At 57.1% G+C, this 17,116-nt stretch overlaps 3 protein-coding genes across 7 annotated transcripts in view; all 3 read left to right on the top strand.

Annotated features, from left to right (window-relative positions):
- Nucleotides 1–5,246, top strand: part of IQCN (IQ motif containing N) — a 12,884-nt gene extending 7,638 nt beyond the window's left edge. The window contains exon 3 of the mRNA XM_059389433.1: nucleotides 4,261–5,246. Coding sequence (XP_059245416.1) covers nucleotides 4,261–5,190 — 930 coding nt within the window. The 3' untranslated portion in view covers nucleotides 5,191–5,246. The remainder of the gene's footprint in view (nucleotides 1–4,260) is intronic.
- A 563-nt stretch (nucleotides 5,247–5,809) lies between these two features.
- On the top strand, nucleotides 5,810–11,443 carry CIST1 (colon, intestine and stomach enriched 1). The gene is made up of 5 exons (XM_059388271.1): nucleotides 5,810–5,813; nucleotides 6,055–6,290; nucleotides 9,203–9,521; nucleotides 11,044–11,209; nucleotides 11,299–11,443. Exons 1-4 carry the CDS (start codon nucleotides 5,810–5,812, stop codon nucleotides 11,181–11,183), a joined length of 699 nt encoding a protein of 232 aa, XP_059244254.1. The 3' UTR covers nucleotides 11,184–11,209; nucleotides 11,299–11,443.
- Nucleotides 11,444–12,436: 993 nt separating this feature from the next.
- The window catches only part of PDE4C (phosphodiesterase 4C), a 28,897-nt gene continuing 24,217 nt past the window's right edge, over nucleotides 12,437–17,116 (top strand). For 2 of the 5 annotated variants that reach the window (XM_059389426.1, XM_059389425.1), the window contains exons 1-2: nucleotides 12,438–12,762; nucleotides 13,629–13,689. In XM_059389426.1, the coding sequence (XP_059245409.1) occupies nucleotides 12,722–12,762; nucleotides 13,629–13,689 (102 nt within the window). In that variant the 5' untranslated portion in view covers nucleotides 12,438–12,721. The other 3 variants (XM_059389428.1, XM_059389429.1, XM_059389427.1) reach the window with 3 other exon arrangements.

Here is a 17,116-nt window from a genome sequence, read left to right as displayed (position 1 = left end):
AGCCGAGCCCAGACATCTATGACCGGTGGGGTGGTTCCCAGCCTAGCCCGGCCATCAGTGACCAGTGTGGTGTCCCCCAGCCTAGCCCAAGCATCTGTGACTGGTGAGGTGGCCCCCAGCCTAGCCCAGGCGTCTATGACCGGTGGGGTGTCCCCCAGCCTAGCCCAGGCATCTGTGACTGGTAGGGTGTCCCCCAGCCTAGCCCAGGCATCTATGACCGGTGGGGTGGCCCCCAGCCTAGCCCAGGCATCTATGACTGGTGGGGTGTCCCCCAGCCTGGCTCGGACATCTGTGACCATTGGGGTGGCCCCCAGCCTAGCCCAGGCATCTATGACCAGTGGGGTGTCCCCCAGCCTAGCCCAGGCATCTATGACCGGTGGGGTGGCCCCCAGCCTAGCCCAGGCATCTATGACTGGTGGGGTGTCCCCCAGCCTGGCTCGGACATCTGTGACCATTGGGGTGGCCCCCAGCCTAGCCCAGGCATCTATGACCAGTGGGGTGTCCCCCAGCCTAGCCCAGGCATCTATGACCGGTGGAGTGGCTCCCAGCTTGGCTCAGACATCTGTGACCGGTGGGGTGGCCCCTAGCCTAGCCCAGGCATCTGTGACCGGTGGGGTGGTTCCCAGCCTAGCCCGGTCATCGGTGACCAGTAGGGTGTCCCCCAGCCTAGCCCAGGCATCTATGACCCATGGGGTAGTCCCCAGCCTAGTCCAGGCATCTATGACCGGTGGGCTGGCCCCTCGCTTAGCCCGGCCATCAGTGACCAATGTGGTGTCCCCCAGCCTAGCCCAGGCATCTATGACTGGTGGGGTGTCCCCCAGCCTGGCTCGGACATCTGTGACCAGTGGGGTAGTTCCCAGCCGCGCCCGGTCATTGGTGACCAGTGGGGTGGCCCCCAGCCTAACCCAGGCATCTGTGACCGGTAGGGTGTCCCCCAGCCTAGCCCAGGCATCTGTGATCGGTGGGGTGGCCCCCAGACTTGCCCAGCCATCCGTGTCCAGTGGGGTAACACCCAGCCTAGCTAAGCCATGTGTGGCCGATGCGATGACCCCCAGCTTAACTAAGCCATCTATGACTGATGGGGATGGTCCCACTATAGCGCAGCCATCAGTGACTGGTGGGGTGACCCCCAGCCTAGCCCAAGCACCAGTGGCCTGTGTAGTGGCCCCCAGCCTACACCAGCCATCAGTGACCAGTGGAGAGGCTCCCAGCCTAGGCCAGTCATCAGTGGCCTGTGTGGTGGCTCCCAGCCTAGCCCCACCATCAGGGCCTTCTGTGGTGGTCTCTAGCCTAGGCCCGCCACCTATGACCAGTGGGGTGGCCCCGAGCCTAGCCCAGTCCTTTGTGGCCAATCGGGGGCCCCTCAGCCTCTTCCAGCCATCGGTAATTGCTGGTACCAATTGTGCAGCTGGTCAATCAGGTTGGGCCCCTAAGGTGGGTTCAAATCTACCCTCAAGGGTGAGTGCAGTGGCCCCCATTCTGGGTCATCCGTCATTGGTCACTGAAGTCCCTTTGAGTTCATCATATTCTTATGCTGCTAGCAGCACGAGCCGAGACCTGAGCCAGTCACCTGTGGCCACCAGCATGGCCCCCTGTCAGGATCCCGTAATGGTTGATGGGGTAGCCCCGAACCCCCAGGCCCATGAGTTCAGCCAGGTGTCGCTAACGTTTCATCAGCCACTCGGAGTCAGCAGGGGGCACCCAAGCATCACTGAACATTCTGCTCTCCCTCTCTCAGCCCCAAATCTCTTCCAGGCATCTGGGGCTAGTGGCGAGGACTCTTGTCTAGACCAGGGAACCAATCCATGTCCTGGGTCTCTGTTCCCGGGTGTGCCTACAGGCATCGGTCTGGGCACTATGGCTGCTGGCATGTTCCCAAATATGTCTCGAGGGACCCTGGCTGCTGGTATGTTCCTGAGTATGTCTCCAGGGTCTCTGTCTCCGGGCACGACAGGGAGTGTGTGCCAGAGAAGTGTGGCGACTGGTATGGGCCCAAACCAGTTTCAGGAGGCCCGTGGCGTGGATCCCCGTGCATCTCTGGCCTCTGGGGCAGGTGCCCCTTTGATTCATGAGCAAGCCTCAGAGGTGGGCCCTGGTTTCTCTCGGGCTTCAGTGCCCAACAGACTGGGTACGAGTCCAATCAAGTTTTCTCAGGCCGACGCAGGCCCTAGCATGTCTCAGGTCAATGTTGATCTTCCAATATCTTTGAACCAGCAGCATCCTTCTGTGGCCACAATCGTGGCACCCGGTTATGAACAAGCAAAAGATTTCAATCAGGAGCCCGTAGTGGACACAGCTAGTGGCCTGGTACCAGGTTCTGTACCCAGTAGGATGACCACAGCCATGGCCCCAGGTACCGTGGCCAGTGGTACGGCCCCCAGCCTTGCCCCAGGGTCTGTGATCCGGGGCGTGGGCCAGAGCCTGCCTCCGGGGTCTGTGATCAATGGTGTGCCTCCCCACCTTCCGCCTGGTTTTGTGGTCAGTGGTGTGCCTCAGAACCTTCCCGAAGGGTCTGTGATCTATGGTATCAGCCACAGCCTTCCCCCAGGATCTGTGATCAGCGGCATGGGCCAGGGTCTTCCTCCAGATCCCGTGGCCAGTGCTGTGGCCCAGAACTTTCCTCCAGTTTCTGTGGCTAGTGGGATGCCCCCTAGTCTGATTGCAACATCTGGGGCTGGAGGGAAGGGACAAAGCTTTGTAAGACCCTCATTTAGTTTGACTGTTCCAAACCTGATCTCGGGTTCAGCGGCGGGTGGCATGGTCCCAGGTGTATCTGCCAGGCCTGTGACCTCTAGTGTGGTTCCAGCCATAGATTCTGGGGAACTGAATCAGGGCCTGATTCTGGAGTCCACGGATAATGTAGCTGGCCTGCCATCCACAGTGGGAAATGTGGCCCAGAGCCTTCCCCAGGGGTCCATGTTGATCGGGATCACTCCCCGTCCTTACCATGGAGCCCCGGCTAGGGAAGGGTCTACAGCCCCCTTCCAGGGATCCCATGTCACTGGCCTGGCTCAGCTGCATCCCCAGGCCTTGGAAGCTAGCAGCATAACCAGGAGAGTACACCGGGCGCCCACGGTTCTACAAAGGGCCACCCAGTTGAGCCACGCTCTTGAGATGATGTCATTTGAGACCACAGATGACCAGGTCATGAGGAAGCCAGACAACCTGAGCCAGGCTGTGTCCCGGGCGTCCGTATCCAGTGCGGAGTCCATGGTCCTTGATGCAACTCCATGGATGCCCCAGAATCCCCCGTCAGCTGACGTCAGCCACAGCCACAGCCATAGCCAGCAATTCTTTCCCGATGTCCAAAGGCCGTTGTTGGAGATGGTTCCCAGCCAGACCAAGTCTCTGACCAGTGGCATGGCTCCTGTCCCGCCCCAGTCCCTGAGTTTTGCCAAGCCCTCGATGGCTGGGAACACCACCCCAACTCTGCTGCCGAGGTCAGCTACCAGCTGGGGGGCTCCCAGTTCCCACTTTGTGACTGCTAGCACAGCTTCCAGTGTGCACAGGGAGTCTGTCAAGGCTGTTGGGGCCCCCTTGGCTCGACGGGCATCGGTGGCTCACATTGTGCCCCAGAGTCCCTCGGTGACTCATGTGGTGCCTCAGGGCCATCCCCACAAGATGGGGGCTTCTCCCGTAGCCTCAGCATCCCCCAAGCTGGCCCAAAGCCGTTCTAGGACCTTCAGTGTTCACCCAGGGTCTGTAGTGGGGGTGGGGACCCCAACCACTTCCCAGAAGTCCGGGACCACCTACAAGGCCTCTCAGGTGCTGTATCCACCCACGGCTGGTGGGGTGGGATCTGATGGCTTCCAGGTAGACGCGGTCCCCAGGGCCCACAAGAAGCCAGCACCTGAGGACCTGGCTCAGAGCAGCCACAAATCTCTTGGCTCCAGAAAATCCTATAGGTCAGTGCATGATTATCTTGTCTCAGACATGCTAGACAGTAATGTTGCCAGGGTGGTGCCCTTGTACGACGTGCAGGAGCAGGTCCCCAGGTCCTCTCAGGAGAGTCCCGGGCACGCTGAGAGCACCCCACCAGCCGTTACACCCATCATCCGCACCATGGATATGGCCCCCAATGTGGCTGCCCCTAGGCTGCACCCGGGGTTTCGGAGGGTGTCTCTGGGCTATGAGTCTTCACCTGACGGTTCCCGGAGGCCCCTTTTTACCCCGGAGTCAACGCCGGGCTCCTGGGATTTCCAGAGCGCTGTGGTTCCCTCAGGCTTTCGGAGGGTGTCCCTGACTCCCACTGTACTCCAGGGCCCTGTGGACGCTGGCATAGCTGGTGGCCAAGCGTGGAACTCTGCCGCCGTCCCCAGTGGAGCGGCCGGGCCCACGACCAGCACCGTGGCCCCTGACAGCGCATGGGATCTGGCCAGGGCTTCAGAACCCTGGGACACCGTGGGCAGAGAGGCAGCAGTGGACTCCAAACAGTCGGGGGAACAGGTGGCGTCGCTGCAGGCTGTGGAGAAGGTCGTCACCCGTGCCGTGGTCACCATCCAGGCATGCGCCCGCGGCTACCTCGTGCGCCGAACCATCAGGGTGTGGCACCAGTGGGCTGTCATCATCCAGGCCGCCTGGCGCGGCTACCGTGTGCGGCGGGACTTGGCCCGGCTCTCTCAAGCGGCCACCACCATCCAGGCCACATGGCGAGGCTTCCGCGCCCGCCAGATAGAGACCCAGCAGCAGTTGGTCCCTGGTGTATGGACCAAGGCGGATGACAGGACCAAGTCCACATCAGACCACCGCTGTTTCCAGTCCTGCCAGCCGCGCGTCTGTCCCTTCTGCCAGTCCCTGAGCCCCAGCCTGGGGAGCCCGCCCAGCGTGGTGATGCTTGTGGGCTCCAGCCCCCGCACCTGCCACATGTGCGGCCACACCCTGCCCACTCGGGTGGTGCACGGCATGGGTCGGGGCTCCAGGGCCCAGGCCAGCATGCCAGGGGGCTGTGACTCCCCGATGGCCTCCCAGAGCTCCCAACAGTCCCATCTCCAGAATAAGGCAGCCACGACCATCCAGTCAGCCTGGAGGGGCTTTGCCGAGCGCCGCCAGCTGAGGCAGCAGCAGATGGCCGCGAAGATGCTTCAGGCCAACTGGCGCGGCCACCACACCCGGGTCGGTCTCACTCCAGATGCACTTTTGGGAGCAGCAGCGTGGGACAACCCAGAGGACATGCAGTGGCCAGGCGTCTAGGACATTGGCTAACTGGTGGGCGGCAGGGGGACGCCCAGGGAGGGGCAGTGTGGCTCTCTGGGTCTAACGAATAAAACCCTCCACAGCCTGGATCTTGGTCCAACTGTGCTCATGGAGATGTCTTGGGCCTGGTTTGGGGAGCGTGGGGTGGAATTTGGGAGGGTCTGGAACAGCCTGGATGGGAGCCTCCAACCAGGCACTTGATACATGGGGTCTGTGGCTGGGATGGGGACCCTAAGCCCTTTTCCGGAGGTCAGGGCCGAACATGGGACCCCACCTAGGTTGCTGTGTCTATCCACCGCTAGTAGGGTTCTGTCAGTTCCAGATGGAAGTTGTCCCCAGCACATTCCAGAAGCCAGTGTCTGGGGACCTGGCCTGGAATGGCTACCATGAGTTCGTTGGCTCTGGAAAATCCTACAGGTGCATGTCTTGTTCAGGAAATGCTAGGGGGTCCCAGCCACTTCCTCATTTGGGAGGTGTACCCTGCCTTTCTCACCGCCCACCACCCCGCTCCGATCTAGGGGAGATCAAGGCAGATACAGATATACCCAGCCTGTAGGGGCAGGAACAGGGCAGAGGGGGAGGGAGGGAGAGGAGGGGGGAAGAAATGGGTGGCGGCATGGGTTTGGGGCAGCTGTGGAGGGGGCCACAGAGTGGAGGGGAAGGGGAACTGGCGGGGGGCAGGAAGTGTCTTGAAGGGAAAGGGAGAGTTTGAGGGCTTCAGAGTCATGGTCTAGGTGAGGTTTTTAGGAAAGGTGGGGGTTCCAGGTGGAGAGGGCGGCAGGAGAAGGCATCAGGGGCACCAAGGTGAGCACTAAGTAGCAGTGCCCCACCCCCACCCCCACCTCGCTTCCCCGCCCTCAGGGCCTCAGTCTGGATCTGGAGGCCCCACCAGGGCGCAGTCGCCCCCGGCTGCCAGCAGGGTGTGCCTGCACCTGCGCCTGCAGGTGCAGACGGCAGGCACCTGGCCGCACACCTGTGCAGAGCCCGCCTTCAGCCCTCCCTGTCCCAGAATGGCAGCCTCCCAGCTGTCCCCGCCACTTCTGCTGCTGGCTCTGGTGCTGCTGTCCGGGAATTTCTCTCCACTGCTGCATGTAAAGGTAAGAACAGGTCAGGAGGAGGCCTGGCTTCCAGGGAGCTGGAGCAGGGCCCATGGCTGAGCTCCACACCTGGCTTCTGGACCCCTCTCTCCGGCCACACTGGTCAGCCTGCCCCTCCTCTCATCTTCCCTGCCCCCCCCAAACCCGGAGGGTCGCTCCTCTCTGAAGCAAGGTGGGGCACTGGTGACAAGAGCTGGAGGGCCACCACAGCTGTAGCCCTCAGCCCCACCCAGCCCCGAAACTGCCCGTTCTGCCATCCCAGCGGGAGCTGGACCAGCCAGAGGCTAGAAGGGCCTCCATACCCAGTCCGAGGTTTTGTTTCAAACTTCAGTTTCTTGGAGCCCACCCCCACAGGGAGAGGAGTGAGGACCCCACCCCCGCCCGCCGTGGCTCTGGTGGAGTGGGGGTGGGGTGGGGGGGGCTCACTTCCTGGTCACTTATGCTATTTATGGCTCCCAGGAGACATTCTTGGCACCTGACTTAATTTCGTTTGCCGCCCTGTAAGACAGTTCCCAGACTGCAGAAGAGTTGAACTTGGATCCTTCTCCCCCCGTTCTCCGTCTCCCACCAAGTCATTGCTCTCTCTGAGCCCATCCCCCCACCCCAAACCTGGACTCTCCTGAGTTGGGGGCCACCATGCATGGGACTCCTCCTGCGGGCAAGAGCGTTCCAAAGACCCCACACTTAGCCTCTTCGAGGAGCTCGGGAAACAGCCTTAGGCAAGACGAGTCTCCCAGCTGTGCCAGCCCCAGATTGGAACCCGTTGATTTGGCTCTCGCCAGCCTCCTGGTCTAGGACTCTCGGGGCAAAGCGAACTTCCGGTACAGTGCATGGAAAGGACCCCACTTCACCTTCTGGTCGAGTCTCCCGCAGCCCATAAGCACCTGCCTACTGGCATCCTGCAGGGATGGTGTCCCCCCGCACCCCCGCCTCCTCTCTCAAGACCCACTGCTATTCTTCAGTTCACTTTAAAAGTTTGGCTCCCCGAGGGTCCTGAATTGGCTGGGGGTCCACCATGGCCCTGAGTCAACTTCTGATTTCAGCAGAAATTCCTCAGTGATGGGAAGCAGTTTGGGGAGGCTGGCCTCTTCGTCCCTGACTCCTTGGGGGCCCTCAGGGGCCCTCTTCCCACCTTCCCAGTCACCTGGGGCCAGACTCCCTACCCTCCTGAGCCTCAGTTCCCCATCTGAAAAATGAAAATGACATCACGCCAGCGCACGATGCCTCTTCAAGCCTTCCCTGGTCATCGCCACAGAGCCTAGGAGACCGGACAGAGAAATGGGGTGGGGTGGGATGGGGCATTGTGGGTGCATACACCCAGCTCCCTCCTGGGTCGAGCCCTGGAGTCACTTCCTCATTTTTGCTACCTGGGGTTAGGCAAGAGGAGCAGCAGACTTTTGCGCTGGCCAAAGTGGATGGGGTGGGGCAGGGAGCGGTTGACGAACGAACTGGCAAATTGTTAAAGAACCCGGGAGCCCAGAACTGGGAAGTCATTGTGGGAGGTGGCCCACAAAACCTTCACCCACTCTGTCTAGCTCCGGGGCTCAGTGCCTGGGGTGGGGTAGGAGCCAGGAAGCGGCTGGAACAAAGCAGGGTAGATTTTCAGAGACCCAATCCACTGATTCTTCCTTCCCAGAGCCCAGGACTCTAAGCCAGGCCCTTATTTAAGGCTCTGAGTTTAGCCTGGGGACCTTCCAGGTACCTAGCAAAGAAAATTAGGGGCTGATTCTCCCCGGGAGCTCAGAACTGCATCTGTACAGCTGAGCGTCACTGGGCACCAGACCTGTGTGAGTGCTCAGAGGCCCTGACTTCATGTGATGTCCATTTTACAGGCAAACAGAGCCCCCAAAGGTTTAAAAGAGTTCCCCAGGGGGGTTGCAGCTGACTGGTTCAGGTGGTGGAGGTTGGGAATCTTGATCTCAGGGTCATGCGTTTAATTAAGCCCCACATGGAGGGGCTGAATTGGAAGAAGGAAGGAAAGAAAGAAAAGAAAGAAAGAAAGAAAGAAAAGAAAAGAAAAGAAAAAAGAAAAGAAAAGAGCGAGCTCCCCAGCATGCTGCCTGGGCTCAGAGGGCCTCTAGAATCCTAAAGCAAGGTTGGGGGCTGGGAGAATCTGACCTGGCCTGGAACTCTGGCTGTGGGACTTCAGACAGGATGCCTTGCTTTCCCACTGAGCACTCAAGGTGGTGCACTAAATTTTCCCTGTCTTGCTGAGAGGCAGGTGTTTACTATCTGGGATAATAAGGAAATTGACATCCAGAGAGACGCTGGGGCTGGGGCCTCCCATCTCGTCCCTAACCATCCCCTCCCCTCCAGGTCAGTGGCATTTTCCTTCCAAGCGTTATTTTTTGGGGGGCTCTTGGAGAGCAGAATAGAGAAGCCAGCTTCGGCGCTACAGCCCTCCCTCGCCCAAGTTCAGTGGAAACCTCCACCAACCACTTCAGCCCCCTGAGTTCAGAGACAGGCTTTACCATCCACCCCAGAACCCTGAGTTTAGAGGCAGACTTATTAAAACACAAAATCCAATGGAGTAAATTTGAAGATCTAAATGGCTTTATTCAATAATTCACAAATTGGGCAGGAGCCCATCTTAGCAGATAGAAAGGAGCTCTGAGGAGCTGTACAAAATGGAAGCCTTTTATAGGCAGAAGGGGGAAGGGAAAGGAAGTTTCTGGCAAACGGTGGATTGTTTCAAGCAGGTGTACCTTCCTAGCGGGAAAAGTGGAGGAGAGGGAGTCTACGAGGCAGATTATCTCCCAAATCCTGACTGGGTCATTCCAGATTGACAGGGTAGAGGTCACACTTCTGTGAGAGGGGTGGACACTGCAATTAGATCAGGTAGTAAGTCTTGGTTTGGTGATGTGGGGCTTAGCACAAGTGACTCCATTTTGAACCTGTTTCTTTTTTAACAGACTCAACTGACCAGAGCTCATAGGTCAGGGGAAAACTACCCGAACCCCCACAACTCTTTAAATTTAGAGACATCGTCCTTCACCCAACCCAACCCCAGCCCCACGCCCCCCAATTCAGGGCTGGCGTCCGCCTCCTCACAACCCACTCACCCGAGTCCTGTCTACCCTGGTTCAGAGCTTACCCCTTTCTCCCACTCCAGTCCCCCAACTTCCTCCACCCTGACCCTGCCTTGGAGCCCCACCTCTCTCAGCCCCAGAACAGAGCCCTCCTCCTTGCCCTCAGCCACCAGTGATGAGACATCTGTGACCACCTGCCCTGGTGAGTACCAAGAGGTTTGGGGGTTGGAGAAATGGATGGGGGTACCAGGCTGCAGTTCTGGGATTGACCACTAGGGAGAGACACAGACCGGAGAATATGTGGAGAAGGGCTTCTCCCCAGTCTCTACCAGGTCTCATCTTAGCCTTTCAGACCTTCCTTCTATGCACATTTATTAAGCACCTAGTGTATATCACCAGGTACTGTGAAAGATAGCTTTGTCAGAAGACAGATTATAAGTAAATTATGTATTTTTTTATACAAGAACAAAATAGACAGGATAAGGGGCCAGAATGCCAATATAAGTGGATTGAATTAAAAAAAAATTTTTTTTAAACCCTTTTTACTAAGTAATCTCTACCTGCATGTGGGGCTTGAACTCACAGCCCCGAGATCAAGAGCTGCATGGTAGGACTGACTTTTTTTTTTTTTTTTAAAGATTTTATTTATTTATTTGACAGAGAGAAATCACAAGTAGGCAGAGAGGCAGGCAGAGAGAGAGAGGAGGAAGCAGGCTCCCTGCAGAGCAGAGAGCCCGATGCGGGACTCGATCCCAGGACCCTGAGATCATGACCTGAGCCGAAGGCAGCGGCTTAACCACTGAGCCACCCAGGCACCCTTTTTTTTTTTTTTTTGTTTTTTTTTTGAAAGATGTTTATTTATTTGTCGGGAGAGAGAGAAAGAGCACAAGCAGAGGGAGAAGCAGGCTCCCTGTTGAGCGAGGACCCTGATGCGGGACTAGATCTCAGGACCCTGGGTTCATGACCTGAGCCAAAGGCAGATGCTTCACTGACTGAGCTACCTGGGCGCCCCTAGGATTGAAATTTTTAAAGAACGGTCAGCAAATGTCTCCGTTTAAGGAGGTGAAGGAGGGAATCACCGATATCTAGCAGGAGAGCAGTCCAGGCACAGCCTGCCAAAAGGTCTTGAGGTCAGACTGTACCTGGTAGATCTTGGGGAGGGCAAAGTGGCTGGAACGGTTGGTTGGGGTGGATGAGTGGGTTGCGAGTGGATGGGGGGCAGCCAGGGTAGAGTAGTTGCAGAATGTGACCATACAGGGGCCCAGGGGTTCTGTAGAAGCCAAGTATTGTTAGGGAGTTTAGAAAAATCTGTCCTTCTAAATAATATGTCATCTCCAAAATGTTCAAAGGACGGTGTGAACACAAGTCACAGGATGCAAACCGCCTTCCCGAAGTGTCAATTTTTATGTGTATCCTCAGAGCATTTCTGCATTTGGAAATAGAATTCTAGATTCGATTTTTCTCACTTTGCAAGAACCCCCGGCGAGTGGCCAGTGAGGGCAGTGAAAACACAGAGAACTGAACGAATTCCTTACAGATGGATGATATTCGCAAGGAAAAGGACAAAGCTGCTTTAAAAAAAAAAAAAAAATTCACAGCACCAGCAGGAGGGGAAGGCAAGCACAGCTTCCTGGGAAAGGACTCAAAAAAGCTCCAGGCCCTGGTGGGTGTTTCAGCCTTGGGAGGGGAGGGGTCCACTGCTGACTCAGGCTTCCTCCCTTCAGCTCCGGGTGACTCTGGGGCCCCCGAGTTGCACAGGAACCCAGGCGTGGTGGTGGCTGTGTGTCTGGTGGTGTCTGTTTTGCTCATCGGGTCTGTGCTGATGGCTGTGAAGTGCCGCCACCAGGGTGTGTCTGAGTTCTAGAAGCTGGATGACGTCTCCACGATGAGGTGGGGGCTGGGCTGGAGGGATGGCCTTCCCAAGTCCCTGCTGTAAACCCTGCTGGTGCCTGAATGTCTTTTGTGTGTCCCTCCTCCAGGATGCTGTGAACCGAATGTCATCTTCAGCCCATTGCCTACCGGAGTGATCTCCACGGGGCTGAGAGAGAAGGGGGCTTGGATGGGGCAGAAGCACCTGTGGAGGGGCTATGCTTACCAGAATAAAGCCCGTACCATTCCTCTGTGTCCTCCTGCGTCATGGGCTTCTGTGACAAACGTTTCTGGGTGTCTACTTTGTGCTGGCGTCATAGTGGGGACCATTTCTCTACCCTCATGGGGCCCACAGTCTCAAAGGTGGGGATGGACAATAGCCAGGGGACCAAATGACATCATTTTGGGTGGAATGGAGGGTCATGGAGTCACAGATTGGGGCTGTGGCGAAATCCCAAGGGCCCACGTGTCCAGGTTTTCTGAGAGGGCAAGGAGGTCTCTCTGGGAAGGTAATATTTGAACTAAGACCTGAAAGGTGGGAAGGAGCCACCCTGGAGAAAGCTAGGAGGGTGTCCCAGGAAGCAGGCACAGCAAGTGTAAAGGCTCTGTGGTAGGAAGAACTTGAGATGTTTGGGAAACAACAAATAAATGAGTGGCGTCAGAGTAGGGTGAGCGATTGGTGACTGTGGGGGCTGCACTGACTGTGAGCAAGAGTGTGGGTTTTAGCTCAAACATCAAAGGGTAGTGTCCAGCCAGCAAATTCCACAATCTAGTAGATCTTCCTTCAAGTGTTCAGGAGGGCAAATCAGCAGGGGGAGAAGGCAGTCCAGGAGGCAAAGAAAGCACCAGAAATGGTTCCCCCATCTTGTCTCAGTCCTGTTTCCCAGAGTCTGAGCCCGGTCCCCCACCTTTTCCCCTCTCATCACATAGGAATGAAAATAGTACAGGGAGGGGCAGGCCTTTGCTTGGGAACCCTTGTTGGGTTAGCGGGTTCTTCCTGTGTCCCACCCACCCTTTGCCCCCCCCCCACCCCGCCCCGCCGAAATTTCCAGGCTTCTCCAGTGGAGTGGGACGTGGAGGCTCCAGGCTGTGCCTTGGCCAGGACTCTGGCCTGGAACCCCCTTCAAAGCTGGGTTTACCCTTCCGTGAAATGGGTGGTGACAGAGGTGGGGTGTCAAGGTCACACAGCACATGGGGATGAAGGCTGTTGGGCAGGGATGGGGGAGGTCATGCTCTAATGATTTTCAGGGGCAGAGGGATGGCGGGGCCTCCTGGGCAGGCAGCCATTCCAGTGAAACATTAACTTTCAGTAGCTCCCAAGGGTTCAGAGCCACATAGCACCTTTCCTCTGGTCACAGGACCCCCCCCACCTTGCCCCCCACCCGCTGTGGTTCCAGTCGCGGCTGTTTGTGAGGACTGCATTGAGCAGAGAGGGTCATCTACCTGCCTAGAGGGGTACAGCGTGGTGACCAACTTTCCTGGAGCCTCCAGGGACCCCAGACGGCCACCCCTGAACTCCTGAGGCCACACCGCATGGGCTGTCCTATGAAGCACCTGTCCCAGACCCTGAGCTGGTAAAATCTTTCCATTCTTAACCTCAAATCTGCACCTTGCTCTGTCTCCCTCTCTCTCTCTTCGTGTCTCTCCATGTCTCTCCCTTTCTCTCTCTTTCTCTTTGGCTCTTCGTGTTTCCACCTCTCTCTTATAAGCACACAAATATTTAAACGTAACACCCGCTCACCCTGAGCCTCCCTCCCCCTCACACACACTCCCTGCCGCTCTCCCACCCGTGTAGGGGACATGCTCCCCCCCTCCCCATCACTCAGAACTAGGTGTGCTATGTGGGTGTGTCCCGTCCGTCTGAGCCTGGCACTGAGGTAGTTAAGGGGCTCTGCGGGGGTGGGGGGCCGGGGGGGGGGAGCAGCTGGGGGGGACTTTGGGCCACCCACTTGGGCAGGTCCAGTCCTCCCCTCCTCTGCTCCCAGGGAGGTCACGGGACTCAGACCGGCCTCAGCGGTGGCAGGGAGTTCCAGGCCTGCCTGAGCCCAGCCGATCCTGTATGAGTTGGGGGCAGAGGAGGAGGTTCTGAGGCACTGGGCCCAGAAGCCACCGGGAGCTGTGCTGGAAGGTGAATGGAGTCCCCGAAGGGGCCCAGGGCCAGGGGATTTCTTCCTGAAGGTCCTGATGCTCCAAGGCTATGGACCCTGGCATGGAGGGGGCAGGAGGCTTGGGTAGGGTGCGTAGGCTCCAGGAGCCCCTGCAGAGCTCCGGGGGCTGTCCCACAGCGGTGCCTGTGGTATGGCCCGGGATCCCTTGATTGAGCATCTGTGGGCACCAGGAGAAGGGTACAGGGTGTGGGATGAGCTCCTTGTCTAGGGGGAGTCTCATGGGAGTACAGCTTGATCCCAGGGCCTGAGGGGTCTCACATCTGTCCCCACAGGCTCAGAGATGTCTGCAGCATGCAGCGCAGTGGGACAGCCCTCTCCTTCCTGCTAAGCGAGGTGAGTGGGGGTGGAGCTGGGCTGTCCAGGCCATGGGGGTGGGGCTCACAGTACCTCTCCTAGTGGAAACATCCAGAGCTGTCTGGGGACCTATTTACAGACAGGGAAACTGAGTCCCAGAAAGGTTACTGGGAGTCTGGGACTCAATCCCACTCCACTGTCCAGCCCAGGGCTGCAGCCTTGGCTTTTAGGGGCAGGAGTGGGCAGTGGAGCAGCAGGGACCCTTTGGGCTCTAGATGCAAGGTTTTGATGGCCCAGTGAGAGGAGGCTTGGATGCCCCCAGTCCAGGGAGCGCATGTGAGGTCACACCTTTGGGGCAGAGCCAATGACCTCATTCTAGGGAACTGAGATAGTGAGCAGAGAACCCAGCAGGAGCTAATGGTCACCAATGCCGGAGTGACTGATAACCTCTCTGGGGCTCTGTTTGCTCATATAAAGAAAAGGGGCTAACATTGTGTGGGTTAAGGGAGGTCTGGATGCGCTAGTACCTGTAGTCAGCAAGGTCCCACATGCGTTGGTTGACTCATTGATCCACACCTCAGCTGTCTATGCAAGGAGAATAAAGATGAGGGTAGTCCCAGTTTACAGATGAGGAAACTGAGGCACAGAGAGGCTAGCCCGCCCTCAAAGTGAGGGGCCAACGGAGATTTGAGCCTGGGCCTTCAGGACCCTTGTGTGTGCTCTGAACCCCACTGCTGAGCTCCCCCAACTGCTTCAACCACCCAAGATCCTTCCTTTTCCTCCTTTTTTTTTTTCCCTAAGATTTTATTCATTTATTTGACAGAGAGAGAGTGCTAGCAGGCAGAGAGGCAGGCAGAGGGAGAGGGAGAAGCAGGCTCCCTGCTGAGCCAGAGCCCAATATGGGGCTCAATCCCAGGACCATGGGATCATGACCTAAGGCAAAAGCATATGCTTAACTGAGCAACCCAGGTGCCCCCCCCCCCCCGTTCCTCCTTTTTAACATGGTGTGTTGCAAGGCCCTGGTCAGGCAGCCCTGATGAGCCCTGGCAGCCAGCTCCTTCTCTGAGCCGTAACTTCTTCCTCGGTAAAGTGGGGACCCCTTAGAGCTCCCCTCAAACACTCAATTTACAGCATCAGTCATTCTACTTGTACATGGGATGCTCCCTGAGTTTGGGGCCCAGCTTTGGGCATGGGGGCCATGGAGGCTCATAGGCTGTGGTGACTAGATGTTCAACTAAGGAAAAGGATAAAATCTGGGGATGGGTGAGTGGGAATGAGATTGCCCAAGCTGGGCAGGAAGGTGACATTTAAAGATTTTTTTTTTTTTTTTTTTTTTTTTTGGACGGAGATCACAAGTAGGCAGGGAGGCAGGCAGAGAGAGAAGGGTGGGGGGGGAAAGCAGGCTCCCCGCTGAGCAGAGAGCCCAATGCAGGACTTGATCCCAGGACCCTGGGATCATGACCTGAGCCGAAACAAAGCCAGAGGCTTTAACCCACTGAGCCACCCAGGTGCCCCGGAATATGACTTTTAAAAGAGTAGATGAAAACAGGCAGCCACTTAGGGGGAAGAGCTGGGGGAAGGGCTTTCCCTGTAGAGGGCCTAGCTCCTGCAAAGGCCCTGAGGCAGGTATAGTTGGGGCTGGGGCTGGGGAGGTGGAGCTAGGGAAGATGGAGGAAGGTGAGAGGCAGCTGTGGGCGGGGACTCGGCAGTTAGGGTTGGTCCTAGAGGCTGGACTTGGTAGCACCCAGGGCTAGCACACATGAAGATCTTGGGGACAGGCAAGATGGACAAATCAAAAGGCAGCTGCTCAGTGTCCCTCCAAGCCCTTCCCCCTCCTCCCCTCCTGCCCCCACCCCCACCCCTGGGCTTTCTGTCCCCACTCCAACCTCTCAACGGGGAAAGCAATCAGTCTGGAGTGGCAGATTGATTAATGCTGCCGCTGAGAGGCGCGGGGGGGTGGGGTGGGGTGGGGGGTGACCCTCCCCTCTCCCGCCTGCAGCTCTCAGAGTGCCGCATCCTTACTCCAGCCTCAGTCCAGATGGGGGAGGGTCGGTCAACTGCTCCCCACAGGGCCTGTCTTACCTGTTTCACCCTAAAACCAGCCTGGCCCCCCACAAGCCCAGACCCAAACATCCAGCTGCCTCCGCTGGCTCTGTTGGGGGGGGGTCACATGATGATTAAACCAAGCCCTAATTTTTTAAAAAGATTTTATTTATTTGTGGGGGGAAAGATAGAGGGAGAGGGAGAAGCAGACTCTCCGCTGAGCAGGGAGCCTGATGCGGGGCTTGACCCCAGGACTCTGGGGTGCCTAGGTGGCTCATTTGGTTAAGCGTCTGCTTTTGGCTCAGGTCATGATCCCAGGGTCCTGGAATCGAGCCCTGCATCAGGCTCCTTGCTCAGCGGGGAGTCTGCTTCTCCCTCTCCCTCTGCCTGCTGTTCCACCTGCTTGTGCTCTCGCTCTCTCTGCCAAATACATAAATAAAATTTATTAAAGAAAAACAAGGGGTGCCTGGGTGGCTCAGTGGGTTAAGCCTCTGCCTTCAGCTCAGGTCATGATCTCAGGGTCCTGGGATGGAGCCCCACATCGGGCTCTCTGCCTCCGCAGGGAGCCTGCTTCCCCCTCTCTCTCTGCTTGCCTCTCTGCCTACGTGTGATCTCTGTCTGTCAAATAAATAAATAAAATCTTAAAAAAAAAAAAAAGAAAAGAGAAACAAAAACAAAAAACCAAAGTTACCTCTTCAGAAAGGCCCCTACCTCTGCCGTGACAACATTATCAGTGGCCCTTCCATCACCCTCCAGGCTCCTACACGGTTTAATTTTCTTTCTAGTACGATGTGCTTGACCTATCATTTTGTATCTGTATCTGAATAAACAAGTGAGTAGGAGTGTAGGGAAGTGGTTTCCCCATCTGGAACTCACCTTCCGCAAGAAGACAGCCGGCAGTTGATAGCTCAGGGGGCCTCCCGTTCTGGGAGGGGCCCCCTGTAGCCACACACTCCACCTTCTGCTTTCCTGCACATCCTCCCAGCTGCCAGGAACCCTCCCAGGGGAGGCCTAGTGTTGAACACTTAGATTTCTACATTAGAACTCAGCTACTCCTGGAAGAGGGTTATGTTCCTATGAGGCTGGGAGTGGGAGGACCGGTTAAGCATCCTGGGTCCTAGAAGGATCAGATCTGTGCAAAGAGCTAAGTGGGTTTGCGGGGAACTGAGTGGTTCCCAGTTGTGTGACTCTCAGCAGAGCATTTCCTCTTCTCCTGTGAAGAAATGCCCTGTAGAAATACGCCCCTTGGAGCCTGAACTGACATGTGTTCCTCATACCTTCTTTGCGGAACCCCCTTGCCTTAGCTCTGACCCTAATTAGCCATATTTTCTTGGACCTTGGTTTTCCCATCTGAATGATCTGATTACTGAGACAGATTAATCTGTAAGGTTCGGTGGTAGAGCAAGAGAAGGCGGGCCTGCCC

This window comes from Mustela nigripes, chromosome 2 (genome assembly GCF_022355385.1).
Source record: "Mustela nigripes isolate SB6536 chromosome 2, MUSNIG.SB6536, whole genome shotgun sequence".
Taxonomy (NCBI): Eukaryota; Metazoa; Chordata; class Mammalia; order Carnivora; family Mustelidae; genus Mustela; species Mustela nigripes.
Note: the sequence above shows the minus strand (reverse complement) of the source record. Positions and strands in the feature narration are given on the sequence as shown.

What these genes read in the sequence shown, in the direction of transcription:
- CIST1 (XM_059388271.1), top strand. An exon ending in CTCCACTGCTGCATGTAAAG is followed by an intron (nt 6,291 to 9,202) that starts GTAAGAACAGGT and finishes CTTTTTTAACAG; the next exon opens with ACTCAACTGACCAGAGCTCA. An exon ending in ATCTGTGACCACCTGCCCTG is followed by an intron (nt 9,522 to 11,043) that starts GTGAGTACCAAG and finishes TCCTCCCTTCAG; the next exon opens with CTCCGGGTGACTCTGGGGCC.